The sequence below is a fragment of the Odontesthes bonariensis genome, chromosome 9 (assembly GCF_027942865.1).
Source record: "Odontesthes bonariensis isolate fOdoBon6 chromosome 9, fOdoBon6.hap1, whole genome shotgun sequence".
NCBI classification, from domain to species: domain Eukaryota; kingdom Metazoa; phylum Chordata; class Actinopteri; order Atheriniformes; family Atherinopsidae; genus Odontesthes; species Odontesthes bonariensis.
The window spans coordinates 9,787,748-9,807,165 of record NC_134514.1 but is presented as its reverse complement, the minus strand read 5'-3'; the positions used below and the strand labels follow the sequence as shown (position 1 = coordinate 9,807,165).

Here is a 19,418-nt window from a genome sequence, read left to right as displayed (position 1 = left end):
TAAAGCCACTAAAGCCTTTTTCTCTCCCCTTTTTTTAAATTGTGCTTTTGAAAGAGAATTTTTTTTAGTTGGCAATGAGCAAAATATATGTTTGGAGGGGAAAAAAGGTGCAGAAATCTCGGAGAAGAACACCTCTGTAACTGTGTAGTGAAACGATCATGCTATGGCCTTCGTGTTGCAGCCAGTGGCTCAGTAGCACTTCACTGATGGAGAAAAGAATGGATTGAATTGGATACAGTCGAGGCAGCGAGCATCACACCTTCTGTAGAAAGAAAAGCCTTTAATGAATTTCTTTTTGCACAGAGAGAAGTTGACTTCAGGTTGCCTTAACTTTTGCATGCTAGCAAAGTGTAAAAAGTATATCACTGTATACACAGCTTGTCACTTTTCTTCCTTTGTGATTGGTGACCATCATCTGAAAAAAGAAAAGTCCACGTTGCCATCAGGGAAAAGCTGAAACAAAAGATCTTGCAATAAAAATTGATTTTGGTGATCCTTTGACCTTCAATCGAGTGCTGCAACAGGGCCAAGCATTTGATGACCATCATAAATCAAGAATGGAACTCATTACTATTATTATTCTGCACATTAGCTTGTTTACTTATTGATTTTGCCGACCTCTTGACCTATAATGTCGCACCGTCGTTCCAGGCAGCCTGCAAATTTCAAATGAGCGTATCTTGTGGCCTTACCATCTCCCCAATGATTCAGTCATTCAACTCGGTCTGTTATGAATTGAATTTGATCGTGGACTCATGGATAAATGCTTTTTCACCTTAAAAATAACTTGGAGGATAGTAAGGCTCACTCATGATTTGTTTGCATCTTTTGTAACGACTCTATGTGAACAACATTTCATATTTGATGTCAGTCGGCATCAAAACGAGAAGCAAACACGCTTTCAACATTGACTTGTTCTTCTGTCTTCTGTCAGTAATTAGACTTATAACTCATCGTCCTGTGACCTAATGCAGTGTAGGTCTTGGTTTTCCAGTGACTTGTTGGCACAGGAAATTCATAAATAGTGTAGCCAGTCCTCTGGAGTTCAGGGAGGAACGCCTGCTGGTGCTGAGGTGTAATTGTCTTCTTCACATTTCACGTTAAGTTGTGTGGGAGGCTTGTTATTCATACAGATGTCACAAGAAGAGGATCTCTGCCTTCATTCTTTCCCCTCCTCTTCACATCTTTTTCTCCTGTATTTTTTCGCTGTCCTACTTTTGAGGCGAGTGCTGCAGTGGGCTTTTTCTGTCGGCAGTCCATCTCTTATTGTGTGCCACTTCTTTAACACCTACATAATAGATTTCATCAGAATCTGCTGTCAGTCTCTGTCAGTTCCACTTCATTCTGTCAGTCTTACTTTTTCATTTATTTATTCTTATTTATTTATTTATTTACTTTTGCTTCCATTTTCCTCCGTCTGGTGTCTTCTTTTCTCTTCTGGGAATTCAATTATCCCGGTGTTTGTTTTGATTTTGTCGTGACATAAGATGACAGATTCATTATCTCATCTCCTGGCATGACAAGATGCCAACATCAGGACCGTTTCCCACATTTCTACTGTATACGTTCAGCATTATGAAATAACAATACTAGTCTAACTTCATTTCCCTGTTGACTAACAGATTTCAAGGGAAAATGACAAAAGTGGTGGTTATGAAGCAGTAAGCATGAACAAAGTGTTTTCATGTACAGTATGAGCGTCAGTTAAAACTATAATTCTGTGCATTAACTTCTCATTTCTAACACTGACTTGACGATTGCTCAGTGTTCAAGACGTATTTATAAGTTGTGACGATATATAAACTGGTCCTGTTCAATTAATTCATGGAGTATTTTGAAATGTGCAGTATATTCACTGCCTGGGATTTATGTGCACAACACTTACTTTTCTTTTTATTAATGAAAGAATGGGATCCTGGGTAGCGGGAAGTTTGTCTCACTGCAGTTGGTAAGAAAAAAAAAAAAAAAAAAAGCTGTCAGAACGTTGTGTCTATTTTAATATGCGAAGTATTAACTTCTGCTGGGGTGGTGAAAAGTTCAGACTGCTGCTGACTTTTGTGTGTTTGATCAGTCTTTTTTTTGTCTCCTGAAAATTTCACAAAACCTCAGAGGAAAAAGAACCTCACAAGGAGGGTATGCTAATTCAAAGATGGTGCGCCTTTCCCTTCATTATGTGCATTCTTTAATAACACTCTCTGTTGCAGGAAATGAGTTCGGCCATCCTGAGTGGCTGGATTTCCCCAGAGAGGGCAACAATCAGAGTTATCACTATGCCCGGCGGCAGTTTAACCTGTTGGATACGGATAACCTCCGCTACAGTCAGCTCTACGCCTTTGACCGGGATATGAACCGCACGGAGGAGAAGTACGGCTGGCTGGCAGCCCTGCCTGTAAGGACAACACACACAGACACTTCATGCAGACGCTCGATGATAAAATCACCTGGAAATATATCGTTTCTCCGTCTTTTTTTTTTAATCACCCGAAGAATACTCAGATCAATTCTTCCATCTCTTCATTTTGTTTATAAATGATTTAGCTCATAAAAGATTATTTCTCCAAAGATAAACGTATACCCAGACCACCGTCTGTACACACCTGTACAGTTTTCCTGCAGAGCGATAAAAGCACTATAAATGGAGCTCATTTTGGAGGCGTCCTCTTTCACTGGCGGCTGTCAAGTCGAACAGTAATAGATTTCACTCTCTTCCTTGAGCTTCTGTCTTTGCCTGCAATTCAGAGAATAAATGATGTTTTTCTCTTGAAGGGCTTCAAGGCAACGTAATGGGATAATGCAAATGGAGAGTGTGGCTAAATTGACAGGGATTAGAAGCGAGTGTGTGTAATTGATTGAAAAATACCATCCTCCACATTCCTGGGAATCAGCCCTCGGATTAAAGCCACTTCACCTTGCTATGTTACGTGCTGACCTGTAGACGGCCTAATGCAGCAGAATAGGAGAAATACCACTGAGCACAAGGAAAGCCATGACTGGGTCACAGGGATCCTTTCTGCTTGTTATTCTCTCAGTCAAAAGTGTGCTCTGACTTAATAGAAGATCTCCATGCTATAGAAGTAGATGAGACAGATCATTGGAGGCAAGGCAGTGGAAAAGAAGGGAGACCGCCAATCCCAGAGGATGCGACTGGCAGGAAAGGCGAATACATTCAGCACCAGATGCTGACCTCGCATACGCTGGCTTTTCTTGGCTGTCTTGAAGTTATAACATCAGATGTTTTACAGTGTTTCAAATAATTAATTGAAATGATTTCGTGGCAGCATTGCATCTGTAATTCCACTTAAGTTCTCGTGGAGCAAGAAGATTGTACATCACGAGGATAAAGTCTTTTATACCACACCACAACCCTATTGAAGCTGTCGTGGTGATTTGTCAGACAACAGGACAATTTGGTCAATGAAAGCCAGTTTAAAGTTTACTTCAAAACAATGTAATATACGCCGGCGCTTAGAGTGTTTGTATTGATTAAGAGACATTAACTTCTTCAGCATAAATGGGCCGTGCAAAGGGTTTAGACACTTTACTGCAGATGTAATGTTTAAATTAACACCTTAATGGTCAGAGGGGAACCAGCACCGGCTGAGCCTTCAGTTTATAAGTGCAAAGACAAACGTTCTCACAAATGCACGACAAACAGTCCGGAAATGGAGAGCCTTAAGTGCCGAAGATTTTGTGCATTATTTATTCACAAATTAATATAATTTTGTCAATTTTCTGTGAGAAAACACAGCTGCAAAGCTCAAAAACCTTAGTCTGAAATCTGTTTATACTTTTAACCTTTTTTTTTTTTTTTAACTCACAAGGATAAAGGAAATAGTTTCTGGCACGTTCAATAAGCAGCTTCATTGTGCCAGCAACACACATTTTACAAAAAAAAAGAAAACCTTAGAGAGACATGTTTCCCATTGTGTTAGATTTCCCTTCCTTTGAATTGCTGCTTTTTGATAACTCTGGAACTGACTGCACCTTTTTTTAGTTTTGCAAGATGAATCTGTCTTCATTCTTGTTCAATACCAGATTTCAGCTTCTTTGGTGGAAGCTCCTTTTATACTCGGTCCTGACACCTTCCCATCTCACTAGTCAAACAGTTTGTTGTAGAGTGTTTCTGAATGAATTTACTCATATTTGAAAAACTTGTTACTGGCAACAAATTCTAGGTTTTATTTAATTTTCTGAATACAATGAATCCGACCAGTGAAGACTTTGTTTAATGCACACAAGTACATTAAACAAAGGTTACGCAATATTAACCAAATAAAGACACAAAAATACCTTTGTTTTGTCATGAATTGGGTTTGTATGCACATGCATCAAAACAATATCAGTATTATTTCTTAAGACACTGTCAACCTAATATGTAAAACTAGAGCAAAAGATAATATTCCAGTTCAAATGCCTTTTGTAACCGATCTGGTGTTCCAGTCACTCTGTACAGAAGCCCCAGAGTAAAAAAGATTTGACTCACTTATTCAGTGACTAACACAGTATCAGAGAAATACTTTGTGGGACATCACTCACAGATAATGCCAATAATGTTCAAAGATTCAGCTGTAATAACCAGATAAGTCTGAAGCCTCTGCAGAGCTTATCAGTGACATTGCAAAGGTAATTGCATTTTTTTTTTTTTTTAGATATGTTCTATAGCTCGGGTAGTTCAATATTTCACTGTGGTGGGTTTATCCAAGGGCGTTTTGGAGTTGAAATGAGAAGCCTGAGATAGTCCATCAGCAGCTCCCCTTGTTGTCATAAGTGAAATTAAGCTTAGTGAGCATAGAGGCACGCAGGGACTTTGTTTAGAAGCGTGTGTTTTGTGGAAACATCAGAGATTCACAGCTTCAAAAAGCCAAATTGGAGTATAAAAGGGAGATGAAATGTCAATAAAATCCAGTATACATGATCAAAGTGGCGCCCAGTGAAAGACCAGCATTACTTTACTGCTCTGCAATTATAACTACCTCTAATATACTTTGAGATACTGGCAATGTCATTTAATTATACATTTATTTGCATTAAGACTTAAGATCTACACCTCAGAAGTGAAGCTATTCAGTCACACAAAGCAAACCTTATGTTGGAGGACATACGGTTTGCATGTATTTCTCTTCTCTGAGCAGCAGGTCACAGTTCGCCTTCATATGTATTTTTTCATGTGGTGAAACCAAAACTTTTCTTTTGACTGCACTAAGTGAAGAAAAGCAGAAAAATAGAGGATCACAGCTTGCGAAAACATCGGATTTCAACGGTGGTTTTGTAAAATGTGTTCTGCCTCAGAGTGCTGACTTCATAAATAGGGATTTAGCCTGCTCTCCCTGCCTGGCGAAGTTTCACTCAAACTGTTTCAGGTCAGTGTGGAGCTGCAGGCAGCGACAGAAACAGAAACTCTGCAGACTCTGAGACGTAATATCAGACTGAAGAAGTTTCTTTGATATTGGGCAACCATATGTTTGTGTCTCGCGGGGCATTTCTCCTGGTGCACACTTGAAACATATTAGATTATCTTTGGCTTTTCCTAACAAACTTCAAGAAATTCCGAATAAAATCTGGTTGGTCTGAATATCAGTTGATTTCTTTTACATTTATTTATCTGAGTAAAATGGACAAAAAAGAATACTGAATAGACGCAATTTGATAGATACAGGTTAAAATTGTTTTGCAGTAGCTGCAAGCCAGAGGAAGTTGGCATTACTTCAGATCTCTCTGAGAAATGGACCGACTCCAGACTTTCAGCTCATTCCTTAACCTCCATCCTCTCTGCCTGTCCAGTTGCAGGGGTGCTTATCATCTCCTTCAGCTGTGAATATGCTGCCCTAAAATTGGCTGGTGGAGCAAGGCACTAAAAATAGGGGGTTGGGTGACATTGATAATCTCTACTAATGACACGTTAGCAGTAGCTCGCTCCACAGGAGAGTGGCGCCTTTATCATGTGCAGCTGTCTAAAGCTGACAGCGTCGGTCCTGCACCAACACGGGCTGCTGCTTTCTGCTGATGAGTGCCACCTGAAATTTGATGTAGGAACACTTCTCAGACTGTTGGGAAATGTGAAGCCCACTGATATAATGTGCCCTATTATAACTGTCTAAATCCAGCATGAGGAAGGTAATGACTATTCATGGAGAAATACTTTATTAGCTTTTCTTTTCCCCCTCTTTTTCCCCTACAGGCATTCATCAGCGCTAAGCATCAAGGGGACAAGGTCATTGTGTTTGACAGGGCAAACGTGCTCTTTATCTTCAACTTCAACACTACCAAGAGCTTCCAGGACTACAGGGTGGGTGTAGAAGCTCCGGGAAAGTATCCTTTCGACTCTCATATGTCATGTTACTGCTCCTTTTTTTTTTTTTTCTTTTCCATCGGCTTTTCTCTGACACACTACATTGCACACTCGCCTTGCCTCTCAGAGTAATGATCTCCCTGTTACTTACTACTTTTACACAATAACATGACTAATCTTTTGTGCTTGGAGAAAAAAAAAAAAAATCACGACTGAGATTTTAGCCAAGTGAGTAAATGCAAAAGCTGTGAAATCCACAATCCACACTGCATAGATAGACAGCTCTGTGGGGGAAGTGAGACGCAGCACTATGTGTCAAATACTACCAGGCACAGATGTTAAGTCTCAGCTGGATGATTCTCATTATCTTTGGTTAACCTGTGAATGTTTATTGAGCATTTCCAATAAGTTTAATTTCCACCTAGCAAACCCAACAGCAACACATTCCTCTTGAATCGTCTACAGGGCTGTGAATGTAGCAAAGGATATGGCTGGTTGTCATCTGCACTTAACTGTCAACAAGCTCCAGGAATAGGCCGCTTCAACTGAACTAAAACAGGTCATGGATATAAACCTCCTTCCTGTTTAAAAAGCTAAATTTCAGCCACTGTTGGAAGCATACACCGGATCTCTTCGTCCGTTTTCTGTGGTTCACATCAAGCGCTCCTTTAAGCTTCACTACAGATTGTTGGTCCTGACTTGTCTCTTAATTAAACTGCCACAAATACATTTTAAGGGAGGCCACGAGACATTTTGGAAACTAAAGGTTACCCCAGAGAAGACTCTGGGCCAAGAAGTGGATCAGAGATTTAAGCACCGCGTGAGACGTGTTACAAGTAAATGAGAATTGTAAGGACTCGCGGTTTTAATGGCAGTGTTTTCTCCGAGGCTAGTACTTTTCTGTTGTAATTTTAGCAGTAATTGTTGAGGGGATTATGAGTCAGTTGTTTATTGTAATGTTGTTATGCTGTTAGAGAGAAATAATATCAGAGCCCACTGATTCAGAAACACTCTCTTTAGCAAACTCGGCTGTCAGGAATTTAATGAGTCCCACAGTTGTGATTACAGCAGGCTTAATGATCAGGAATGTGGAAGGGGAAAGGAAGCTGACAGATCTGTATTTATCATAGCGGAGATCGCTCCCTTATGAGCCCCACAGTAGCTCACGCCATCAGTTTCCCTGGTGGACGTGGAGCTGTGTTGCTTCCTCGGTTGTGGTTTAGATGATGTCACGGTGAGGCAGGATGCAAGGGTTCCTCTGGATGCCCAAGTTTCAAATCACTACTCAAGATCTGTCCAGTGCTGGATTGGAATCATTTGATTGGTTGATAATGTTTTGTTTTTTTTATTCCTTTTTTTTGCATCTGTCATTTTGTTTCACTAAGAATGGTAAGTGGTTGCCTCTGGCTGACTAATGAAATAATACACCTAGCAAAATTAAATGAATGATTTTATGTAGATTGATTTTGCCTGATTATTGCATTGTAGTTGATTAATGATTGTGTTGATGTTTAAGTTGTAATGTCACTGAATGCATAGCAGCATTATTACATTATAAACATAGATGGCGCATTTGTATTCTTTTTGCAACATGTCATTAAGTTTATCTGATGATTAAGAATCCAAATGCAGTAAGCCAGCATTTTTCTGATATCCCGTCCTAATTGTGAGCTTGTTTGCTGTGCGGTAATTGTATGTTTTACCTCGCGTGTTTAGCTCTGCGTTAAAGGGGTGAATCTTGGGCAAAGCGCTAATAGCCTTGCAGCGCCGTGTCTGTAACATCGTTTTTGAGGGTTTATTTTCATTTAGATAGAACCACATCTTTTCCTCCTGGTGTTTCGTTTGATGTTTAAGGAGAGGCCTCACACACACTGGGTGGGTTGAGAGGAAATGCAAATAAATGCGAAGGCAAAGCTCTGGCTGTCATTATACAGAGAAACAGTAAACACATAAAGGCAAATGTGCTGTGTGTGTGTGTGTGTGTGTGTGTGCGTGCGTGGATGTGTGAGTGTGATAGTGAGGAAGGTAAATGCGAAGCGCGTGTGAGGAGATGCAGATCCTCCGATGGGAATGTGTGCACAGGATCCAATTAGGGGAGAAGACAGATGAAAGTGCCACTCAGAGGCAGAGGAGGTAAACAAGACAAGCTCAAAGAGTCCAAAAGTGCTTTTTCATTACACTCGGCTGTCATATACTTAAACTTTCTTCTACCTGTGTGAGGGTCAGGATGTCACATTGGAGCTCTGCACCAGAGCTGTATCTGGAAATACTGTAATAGGTAGATGCAGCTGACCATGCTGCGCACCACTGAAAATTGATCCAATATGGGCTGCTATTTCCTCTGGCAATGTGGCAAGTACTGTATTATATCATAGTGTGTCCCTCTCAGTCTCATGATGGATGACTCCCTGCTGTTTAGATGGATCTACAGGTGTTTATCCTTTTGTCCATTTCATTGTTGGTTTATTATTCAATTTAAAAATGCATGTAGCGTTCCCTTGTGAAAAACCCTCTGAAAAACAAGTTGTCAGTGTAGCAGTGAAAGAAAGTGAAGTAACTTTTATGGATGCATTCCAACAATGTAACCGGGTGCACTTTAAGTCTCTGGGAATTCATTTAAAACTGAATTTCTGCAATCTTGAATTAAGTTAATAACAGCTGCTGTATAGTCACCCCTAAGGACAAACTCTAAGTGACCGTTTAGCCTGTTTTGTATTTTAATCAAGTTTTTCTTTCTTCTCATTGGTCTCTTTTAAATATATGTGTGTTTCCACCCTCTCCATAAGGAACAGAACAAAAAGTAAAGAAAAGAATCTCACTAAAAATACATCGGCCATTAAAATGCAGTCGGCATCAGTGACTCACTTTTATTATTTTCTCTGTGACTCAGGGTGGACACAGTCTTCAGGCAGTGGTCTTTATCAGGCTGGTTAGAGTATTTGAAATCCCAGCTGGATCCCGTCGTGAAAGCTGTGCCTGTTGGGGCAGATTGGTCTTTGATTTACGCTGCGCCAATAGGCAGCTATGATTGTGTCAGGTTATCATTCTTTTTTCTGTCTGAGAACAATTTAACTATACGTCTGGCATCGCTAACTTACTTGAGTTTAGATCATAATAAGCACAGCTTATAGAAAATAACGTATTGTCATATTGGCTACTATGGTTCAGATAACATGTATAAAAGGACAATATGCAAAAAAGTTTCTTCCTCTTTTTTTCTTATTTTTTATTTTTAAATACCTTTTTCTTTTTTTGGAGGATGCAGCAAGTTATATTAAGATGGCTGCATTTCTTATCTCCTCGTGGCTTCTGTAAAGTTGGAGCTACCAGTTATCATCCATTAGACGTACCATCCATTAGACCTCCCATCCATAGAACCTACCGTCCCTAAGACATACCATCCCTAAGAAGTACCATCCATAAGACATCTGCGATGGCAGATTTCATCATGTTCAAATGTTGCTGACAAATAGAGGAGCTGCTTTATTCCCAGCATTCAAATAGAATCATATTAACATTTTTTTTTAGCATTGGCCATCATTTCTTTTAATGATGATAATATTGTACACTGTAAAGTAATTAATTCAATGAAGTAACATTATTAAAGGCCTGATTAGAAAAGAGACACGAACACCAGGGAGATCAAACATTGTGTAACAAGGCAATAATTTTGCTAAATTAATGTATTTAGAATTGTAGAGTATTTCCCATTTTGCCTCTAATCCCATCTATTAAACAGCATTGTAGATATGCCACTACATCGTTACATCTTATCTCCTTATACAGCCCCATCTCACAAGAAAACGTGTGATAGCTACATTTGTCCACGTTTCCAAAGCAAAACTGAGATCGTGAGATAGTTTTACATTGCCAGATGCTTTGTACAGTGTTAGGTTGGTGTGATGTTAAGATGTAACCACATATTTGATAACTGTGAAGCCTAGCCATGCATTTATGTTTATCTAACTCTAACTATGTGTTTCTTTTTCATTCCCACACAACTTTGACTGAGTTCAAAGTAGAAAAGTAAAAATTACTTGGTTAGATGGGCTCAAAATGAATGGTGGAACCGTCCACCTCATCCTACCTCCCTTAAAACTGTTTTGAATGTGTCAAAATTGTGCAGTGTCACATTTGTGAAGGTTTCCCATAATGCAGAACTTATAAAATGGACAATTTTCCAAGGAAATTGTAGACATGGAACCTTTTTTTTTTTTTTTTTTCAAGCGTTCATGGCAGTTTCACGTAATGCAAAACATAGACGCAGTCGATAATTTTCAAATATAGAAAAATGCAGGGTTTTTTTTTTAGCTTTAATTCTAAGCTGCTGTGTTTTGTGCTGTGGACTACTGAGGCTTATATGCATTATGTGAGATTACATTGATCATGATTAATTTCTAAAATGGACTAATTAGATGTGTTCTTGTATCATCAATAAATGTCTGATTTTAACATTTCGGTCAAACCCAGAAAAAATTCCAAACGATTTGTTAATCTGACAGCCACGATCATTGGAGTCCCCATTTCATCAGTTGCTTCTCCTAAAACTAAAGGTAGAAAACTCTAAATATTGTGCAGTAATGTATTTAATCATTCCCCAGCGGTCAATAAGGTTTTGGACAAAGTGCTGCTAGTGCAGTAGGTCAAAGTTGCTTCAAGGTTATAAACTATCTTGGCTTTTAGAACATGTACTTTTTATTGCTTGAAATTTTTCTTCTTTTTTTTTTAAGTGCTAGTATTTTTAGAGAAGACTTGTTTTCACAAAAATTTCACAAAAATAGCTAAACGCTCGTATGACTGCAAACAACAGGAACAAAGAATTGCTTTGGTAATTAATGTTTGTTTAACGATGACGTCACAAGTAGTCGACTTTAATTGGCTTGATTAGTTGATCACTTGAAATGCCCACGTTTCATGGTTACAGTTTGACAGATCCAGGCTGATCTTTGCCTTACTTGCCATTTTTTCCATTTACGTAAACATTAGTAGAATGTTTTGAAATTATAACTCCATGTAACTCCTGTTGAACTTGGTAGATGAACGATGAATTAAATTACATATTAAAAGAAGTACATGGAGACTTTTAAAGACTACTGTAAGGAGTAATATTCTCTACACAAAGAGATGGAATTAATTTTTTTTTCATTTAAATTCAGTTGCTGGTTGGTTTGAGCTCTCTTGTTCCTTTGTAAGATAAACTGTCTCTACTATTTCTTCCACTCTGATGTAACTCACCCTTCTTTCTGCTCAGCCAGTGTAACGTCGACTGAAAAGGCTAGACGCAGCATTTAGAATGCTTACAGGGCCATGACACATTCTTCAGATGTGCATACACGGCTCTCTCAGCTCTTGTTTACCACGACAGCATGCTATTACTTTCATAAAGCCCGAGAAAGGGACAAGCTTATGGAGAAACTAAGTGGTTGTTACATCTGCAATCGTGGTCATGGCAAGATTGTTTTCAGGTCATCAATGACTCTAATCATCAAGCATCGGACTGCCTTCTTTTCTTTCTGGTCATTGGGCAAAACTGATTGTGTTCTTTAATCTTCCCCTTTATTCACAGAAGCCGTATTGATCACAATGCTTTACAGCTGAACAGCAAGCTGTTGTTGCAGCCCTCTGTAGCCACTAACAACAATGTAATCGCTCAAAGCTTCCAACTACCAATTTGTGCTTTTTCTCACTTCCTTGCTGAGAAGTTGGCCAGGGAACTCTAAAATACTGTAACTATGCCTCATTTCCAGCACTCTGAGTCACACACACACACACACACACACACACACACACATATATATGTGCCACAATATTAAAACCTCTGAAAGGTGGCGTGAATAGCATTGATTATCTCGTTACAGGGGCAGCTGTCATGGGGTGGGATAGTGAGTGAACAGTCAGTTATTGAATTTGATGTGTTGAAAGCTGGAAAAGTGGGCAGGCGGAAGGATCTGAGTCAATTTTACAAGGACCGGATTGCAATCACTAAAAGAGTGGATCAGAACATCTCTGAAATAGCAGCAATGTTCCCTTTTGTGGTAGTTCGTACATACCATGAATCAGACAGATGGTGATCCGATGATGGGGTCACGAGCACCCAAGGCTCACTGGTATGTGCTGAGAGTGAAGGCTGGTCTGTGCGGTCTGATCCCACTGAAGATGGCACTGATAGATGAAAACTCAAATGTTGGCCTAAGAGGAAAGAATGATGAAGCGTTGGAACATGGAGAGCGTCAGAGCTCGCCGCATATTGTAGCCCCGAAGTGCCTGTGCTGACCCCTGTCATCCGCCAAGAAGCCCTACAAAAGCCATGTTTTATTTCACATCAGGTGGAGTTCTTGGTTTGTGTGTGTTGGTTTCTGGCACATGAGATGGCAGCAGAATGCACTATGGGAAGAATCCAAGCTGGCGGTGGCAGTGTGATGCTCTGGGCAATGTTGAGTCTCAGAAACCTTTGGACCTGGCATTTGTGTGGACGTTGCTTTGACATTTTTCACCTACCTAATCATAGTTGGAGGCCACACAGACACTGCATGGTCATCTGTGGGATGTTTTACTCAGACTTGTTTCTGAGTTGCACATCTCCCAAAATACAAGACTTATAGGTTAAACCTGAGTGACACCATCAAAGGTCTCAGGGGGTCCATTCCTTGATGGTTCAGCGACGTTGTGGCATATAAGAGCGACCTGAGCCAGAAGTTCTCATATTCCCTGGGGGGGACTCAAACCTTTCAGGGGAGGCCATAGCAGAATTAGTTAAGTCTGTCTATGAATCACCATAGTAGCACGTTGAGCTGAAGAGGTTTAGAGATCTTCAGCAGAAACAATGCACATGTAGGCAAGAACTTCTTTTTAATCACCACCATCAAAGGAGACAAGCACGCAGCAAAAGCAGACTTTTCCCAGCCCCGGGGCGGAATCAGGCTGCGTTGGAGGATCACACTTGAACTCCAGAAAGTCACCAATGGCAAGATGAGACTGTTATTCATCCAGCCAATTAGTTAGTGGGTTGTTTGCTGGTTCTATGCTTATGTCTTCCTTTTCTCTGTTTTTTTAGTTGCCACATCAAACCTTATCAATATGAAAAAAACAGATTATCATGATTATATTGCACATTGACATCAGGGATTACTTAATTGCTACTAATCATCTCTTGACTGATGGCAAAACCTTTCCTATGAGGAAGGTTTCCAATTTAAAATATGTGTGTACACACTTCTCACACTTTAAATTTTAAATCCAGCGATTTTAAAGTGCCATTAGTATTTTCTCTGACATTAATTGCAGCCTGTAACTAATCCTGACACCTTCACTTTTTATGTTTCTTTTCGTCAAGCTACAAGTTTGGGACCAAGGACGCGTAGAGTCCTTGAAAAATGGTTTCTATACGTAGAACCCATTCATATTGTGGCATTTCCTAACAATTTCGATATCTTATTTAATGGTATTCTACATTTCTCCAAGCTGAAGGACAGAATTGTTTATTTAATCAATTTGATCACGGGCTCTCATAAGAAGGTGTTTATGTCCTGAAGCCTTCACTACAGCATATGGTATGATTTGCATACTTTATGCTGTGACTTTCTCACTCAATACACACAAATCATGAGAGCCTTATTATGGAAGCTGCCATCAGTCAAATCCTCAGTGTCTGAGCATCCTTGTTCAGAGGCACAAAGGAGAAATTGTGCAAAAAGAATCAAGAAAAAGTGACAGCAAGGGGGACTGTTTTACTCCCTCTTCCACACATACAGTACATACAGCTTTGCTATACTTGATCAAAGGCATTTACATTTTCTCTTGACTATTCAACTGTCTCAGTGCTGCCAAAATTCACAACCCCCGAAGCTCTGTGACATATTTCATTGTTTTATGATTTGACTCAAAGTGGATTTTTCAAAATGATGAACTGATAATGACTAAAAGTTAAAGATAATCAAGTGCACAAACAATACACATTATGTTCCACATACAGTCAAAACGGGTAAAGAATAAAGAAATAAAAAGCAGGTATTCGGATGCAAAACAAAATTTATACAGAGATTGTTTACTTAATATCAGACCTAAACACACGGATGCCTTTTGGTGCAGGGGTGCTTATGGTTATATATATGCAGAAATATATCAAACGTTGAGTAACATAAGATTATCACAAAGGTTATAGCAGTAGAAGTGAACAAGCATGTTAAGTACAGCAGAAATCTGAATGAGTTGATGTGTTACCCAGCCAAATATGAATGATTGCTGCTGTCCTTTCATATTTTATGTCCAACAGGAAAAGTCACCTTCAGCCACTCCAGCTCTAAAACAAAAAAGGCTCATGTTTGGTGGTAAAATGCAAATCCTCCTGATCAATAATCAAACAAGCGGTACGTTCGGGTAGCGAATGGAAACGAGGGAAGAAATGCGCAAAAAATGCAGAACAGCAGATCACACCAAAACCACCTCATTTACATCTAAGATTACGCATTATGAGAGCCAAGCACCAGTTGCCACACACAACTAAATGGACTGTTAGCTGATATTAGATTGGAACACTTGCTTATTTAATGCATGTAACATTTTAATTTGAAACGATTAACACGAATGTGTGGTGCTCCGAATTTAAATTACCTTTCCCAAATAAACTTGAACACAGGCCACAAAATAGTGAATGCAACAATCAGGATAAAGGTAGTTGGCTTAATGTTGGCATTACTTTAACTGATGGCAATGGGCTGACTTGGTCAGTTGATCCTGTCATCCAGGAGTACCGTGAAGTGCTGGTGGAGTCAAAATACTGCATGCACAAAAGCTAAGATTTTTCTGCACAACCTTCAGATTGGTATAGGTCCTCATTTGACCGTTAACCCTGTTAAATTGATGCCATCCTCGTTGTCTGATGCCATCATGACCAATAGGCTAGTCTTCTGTTCTTCTGAGCTATTCTCCAGTTAAAGCAATACTATGTAACATTTCTACCTTAAAATAACAGCTTGAAAAAAATTGTGCGGCTAGAATGAGTTTTAATATTACGATTGGCCTGTCTCCTATGCCCTTCGGGGGTCTGAGTTGGAAAAACTGCGCAATGTAACTTTGCTGGAGCGGCCCGGGAGCTGAGCGGAAGTACTTCAACTTGCTTTCTGGCACACCTACCGCAAAAACAAATAGACCCCTGTCACGCTCCCAGGTACATTTGATCACTCTTACCTTCTCGGTCGACATAGCTTGCACCTTCTGACTCCTCGCCAGTTCGTCAACAAACGTGAAACATGAAAGCGAAAGGGTGTTGTATTTACGACAGTGTAACCGTACATTACCTCCAAGCCTGTAGGGGGAGCTCCATAGCCTAAAGGGCTTTTTGAGAAGTTACATTGTATTGCTTTAAGATTTGCACAGAGAAGCCTTTCAGGTAGCTTGTGATTCATGGTCCCACATCAGACGGAACCTAATCAGCCTGGCTATTTGAAAATATATGATTGGTCAATTCAAATTGGTCCATGTAAAAATGAGGCCGGAGTTGGCGATCCTCCATTGTCACCATTGCTATTAAGCACCCAGTGACTATGGTAACTGTAGCTTTGGTTCTTTGAAAAGGTGCGTAGCCGAATAATCTTTGCAGTAGAATGTCTCCACAAAATGAATCCATAGTATTATAAAGCACATATGGTGTCTGTCACTCCTATAAGTGCATGCACGTACGCTCTTTAAAAAACAGATTATTAACTTGCCTCTTCAACGTGCATTGATCTGACTTTCTGAGCTGGTGGACATAACGCCTCCGACATAACGCCTCCAACATATGCGGTGCCATGTTTCCACTTTTCATAGAATTGATCTAATTATAAATAATTCCTTTATTCTTTCCCCCCTTAAGTAGGCTTCTCAAGTTCTGCAAATGATGGCGTCCCAGGAAGATGCATGACGGCAGATAAGTTGGCCAACTAGTTGTCAGATACACAGCTTGCATACATTATATTTCTAAAAAAAGCACCCACCCCAGTACATTACCTAAAAATCAAGGAAAGCTAATGGTTTATATCAGTACAACACAGTTCTAAGTCTTAAGGGTTTTAAGCAACTAATGTTTGACACAAATAACATGTTTCCATGCAAATCTCTGGATTTGCTTCATGCTGACTTACACAAATGAAGAATCGGATGACTTGTCAATAAATGAAAAACTAAATGCAATATTTTTACTTAAAATCTGATTGTCTTTAGTCACAATCATGCAAAAATGTAGAAAAGTCTAAAGGGTTTACAGACTTCGTAGCACAACTGTAACTGAATGAAAACTAAAGTAAGCCTTGGCTCTAACGTATGCATGAGGTACAGTTTTGATCAGCTTGAAGGGACTTTCTTATACACTTGACATTAACAAGTCTTCTCTCCTGTCAGGTTGTACATGTAAAAGACTATTTTAAAAAGATCTGTCATCTTGTCACGCTTTCGGATTCATTGTTTGTGCAATGAGTCTGATAACTTCGACAGCCTGGTAGTGTGGTTGAGCCATTGTTGAGTCACTTTTTCAGCATTTGCTTAAACTGTTTGGGTTTTGTCACTCGGCAGCGCTTTGAGAAAGAGATGAATTCTGATGGGTGTGAGAATTTCCACCGCCTGAGCACTGCTAAACCAAGCCTGCACTGATGATAAAACCTTTTCTTTTTATCTTCTTCTTTCGATCTCATAAGCCAGTTTCCCACCATTATTACACCTTAACTTCACTCCGTCAGATACAAAATCAAGCTGGATTCAGATGATGCTCGGTATGGAGGGCACGGACGACTCCACCACAACACAGACTTCTTCACAGAGAGCCAGCCTTTCAACGGTCGTCCCAACTCGATGCTGGTAAATATTTCCAAAGCAACATTTTTAACGCATCAAAGGTCAGCTTTTGTTCATTTTTACTGAGTTTTCTGCATTTATAGATCTAGTACTGTTTGTAGTTGTCAGGGTTGGTGAGGATGGTGAAGGTAGGACACGGATGCGGACTTCAAAGAAAACTGAGTTTTATTCTCAAAAAATAACAAGGTTTAAACTAAAAGCGCGGCAGAGCCGGATTCAAAAAACAAACTGTGACAAAATAAAGAAAGATCTAGGCATGGCATGGAATAAATACTTAACCTTCAAGAATGACGAATATCATGGGACGCACAGGTAGATAAATAAACAGACAGGTCAGGGAAGTGTGGCAAACATGGCAAAGATCCGGCAAACTGAGAGGGGAGACTGGAAACTAAATAGGGACTGAGAGTGAGTGCAGCTGAGGGGAAAAACACAGGTGAAGTGAGTGAAACTAATGAATTGAGTGCAGGGAAACTAAAACATAGCAAAACTAAACATGGACTGAAAACCAAAACGTGACCTAAAAAATAAAACTTGAAACATAAGTTCCCTGGCGTGACAGTAGTCAAGTCGAGGTAATTTCTTCCTAACTTATGCTGTATCGCCATTCCCTTGCATACCAGTTCAGACTTGTTTTGGAGGCTGCTGTATATTCGCTCTGGAGAAGTGGAAAAATTAGGCATATACAGAAATAACCGCATGCATACTAAATGACTCTTGAGTGTGCTGCTGATGGATGCTATTGTCACACAAAGCAGTGCTCATATGTGGGCTAACAGAGGAGTTGCTCACACAAAAACACCAAAAGGGTGGTGATGAAACGACTCAAACTACAACTAAGAGAACACCAAAATCAATTATTAAAACTGCGCATAAACATTTTCTTTCTCTTTTGTTGTTTCCAGATTTATTTTGCCTGGAGTGTCACAAAGTTACTTGTCTCATTTGTCTGGACAATGATATATTGCAAACTGTTGCATTTGTTGTTTGAGTCTCGATTTACAGAAAAATACTTGTGCAAGGAGTATTACGTCATGTATAGATGCATATAGTGAGTAGATGTGGTTTATTTTACTCACATGTGCTTTTCTTGCTAATTATAGAGCTATAGATCGATAGAGATATAGTGCATTTAGTCTATTTAGGTATGTCTCATGTTCTGATGCAGATCTTTCTGGCAGACTTTAAGCAGTTTTGATCTATTGTTGATATAAATTGTGTTTTTTCACATCATTTTCATTTCCTTTTCTGGTTTGTTAATGTAAGTTAACACGTCGCCCTTTTGGATAAACATGAACGCAGTTAATCTTCTTGTTGTGATAAACGGGTCTCACGAAGGCACATCAGTAATCTGATGGATCCTGACCAAAAAGAGAATTTTCAGCCATCATCCATATGTTTTGTCATTGTGTGTGTATCCCTGGAGGATTAAAAAGCATCAGTAAACAGGCTCAAATCGCAGGACTTAATGTGTCAGGAATGTCCTCTTCATGGGGAAAATGCAAATTGCGCCCTCAGCTTTTCATTGTAAGCAAAACTATATCATTTTAATTCGATTAAAAAAAACACTAAAAGTATTTACACTAATTGTAGATTTAAAGCTAATCTTTTTAAGGTCTTGGTCCACTGCCCAACAACCCGCAAACTCTATTTAGAAGTTTGTTCGAGGCTGCTGAGCACCAGTGGTTATAATTTTTCAGTTTATCATTTTAATCAGAATGTTATTTAGTCACTCTAATTCCTCACAGTTGATCTGAAGAGGCAGCATCTCTCATACGTGCATATCTACAGGCAGGAGGTCTATCCAAAATTAAAATGATTCTTTTTTGACCAATTCTTTAGCATTAGAACATAGAACAAGATACTCTGTCACATATTAAAACAAAAGGGTCTATAAATGGAAGAAAACTTCGTCATGTTATTTAGTTTTATCAGGTGGATATTCATGGTTTAATGTTGCAGTGGCATTTTGTAAAGCCGGCAGCAGATAAAAAGTCAAATTAAATGGCTTTTGGTAGATTAATGTTTGTTCTTTTTTATGTTCCATTTTTGATATTTACAAATGAGTTTAATGAGGCTTGAATGGGGTTTGTAGTGATGAGATGGTTCTAATGAGGTTTAAGTGTGTTGGTGTGATGGAGGACTAAATGCATCTCTCAGGTCTGAGACTTTCAGCTTTACTACACAACTATAATTCAGTTACTTTCTATTTGATGTTGAAACCTTTTATTTTCAAACAAAGAGAATCATAGAATATAACTTCATAAAGAAAAGGCTGCTTACCTCTATCAGGGGATGGTGA

General features: G+C 39.4%; 1 protein-coding gene across 1 annotated transcript in view; it reads left to right on the top strand.

The window, feature by feature from the left end:
* The window catches only part of gbe1b (glucan (1,4-alpha-), branching enzyme 1b), an 87,495-nt gene that overhangs the window by 57,061 nt on the left and 11,016 nt on the right, over nucleotides 1-19,418 (top strand). The window contains exons 13-15 of the mRNA XM_075473049.1: nucleotides 2,205-2,389; nucleotides 6,179-6,309; nucleotides 17,002-17,119. Coding sequence (XP_075329164.1) covers nucleotides 2,205-2,389; nucleotides 6,179-6,309; nucleotides 17,002-17,119 — 434 coding nt within the window. The remainder of the gene's footprint in view (nucleotides 1-2,204; nucleotides 2,390-6,178; nucleotides 6,310-17,001; nucleotides 17,120-19,418) is intronic.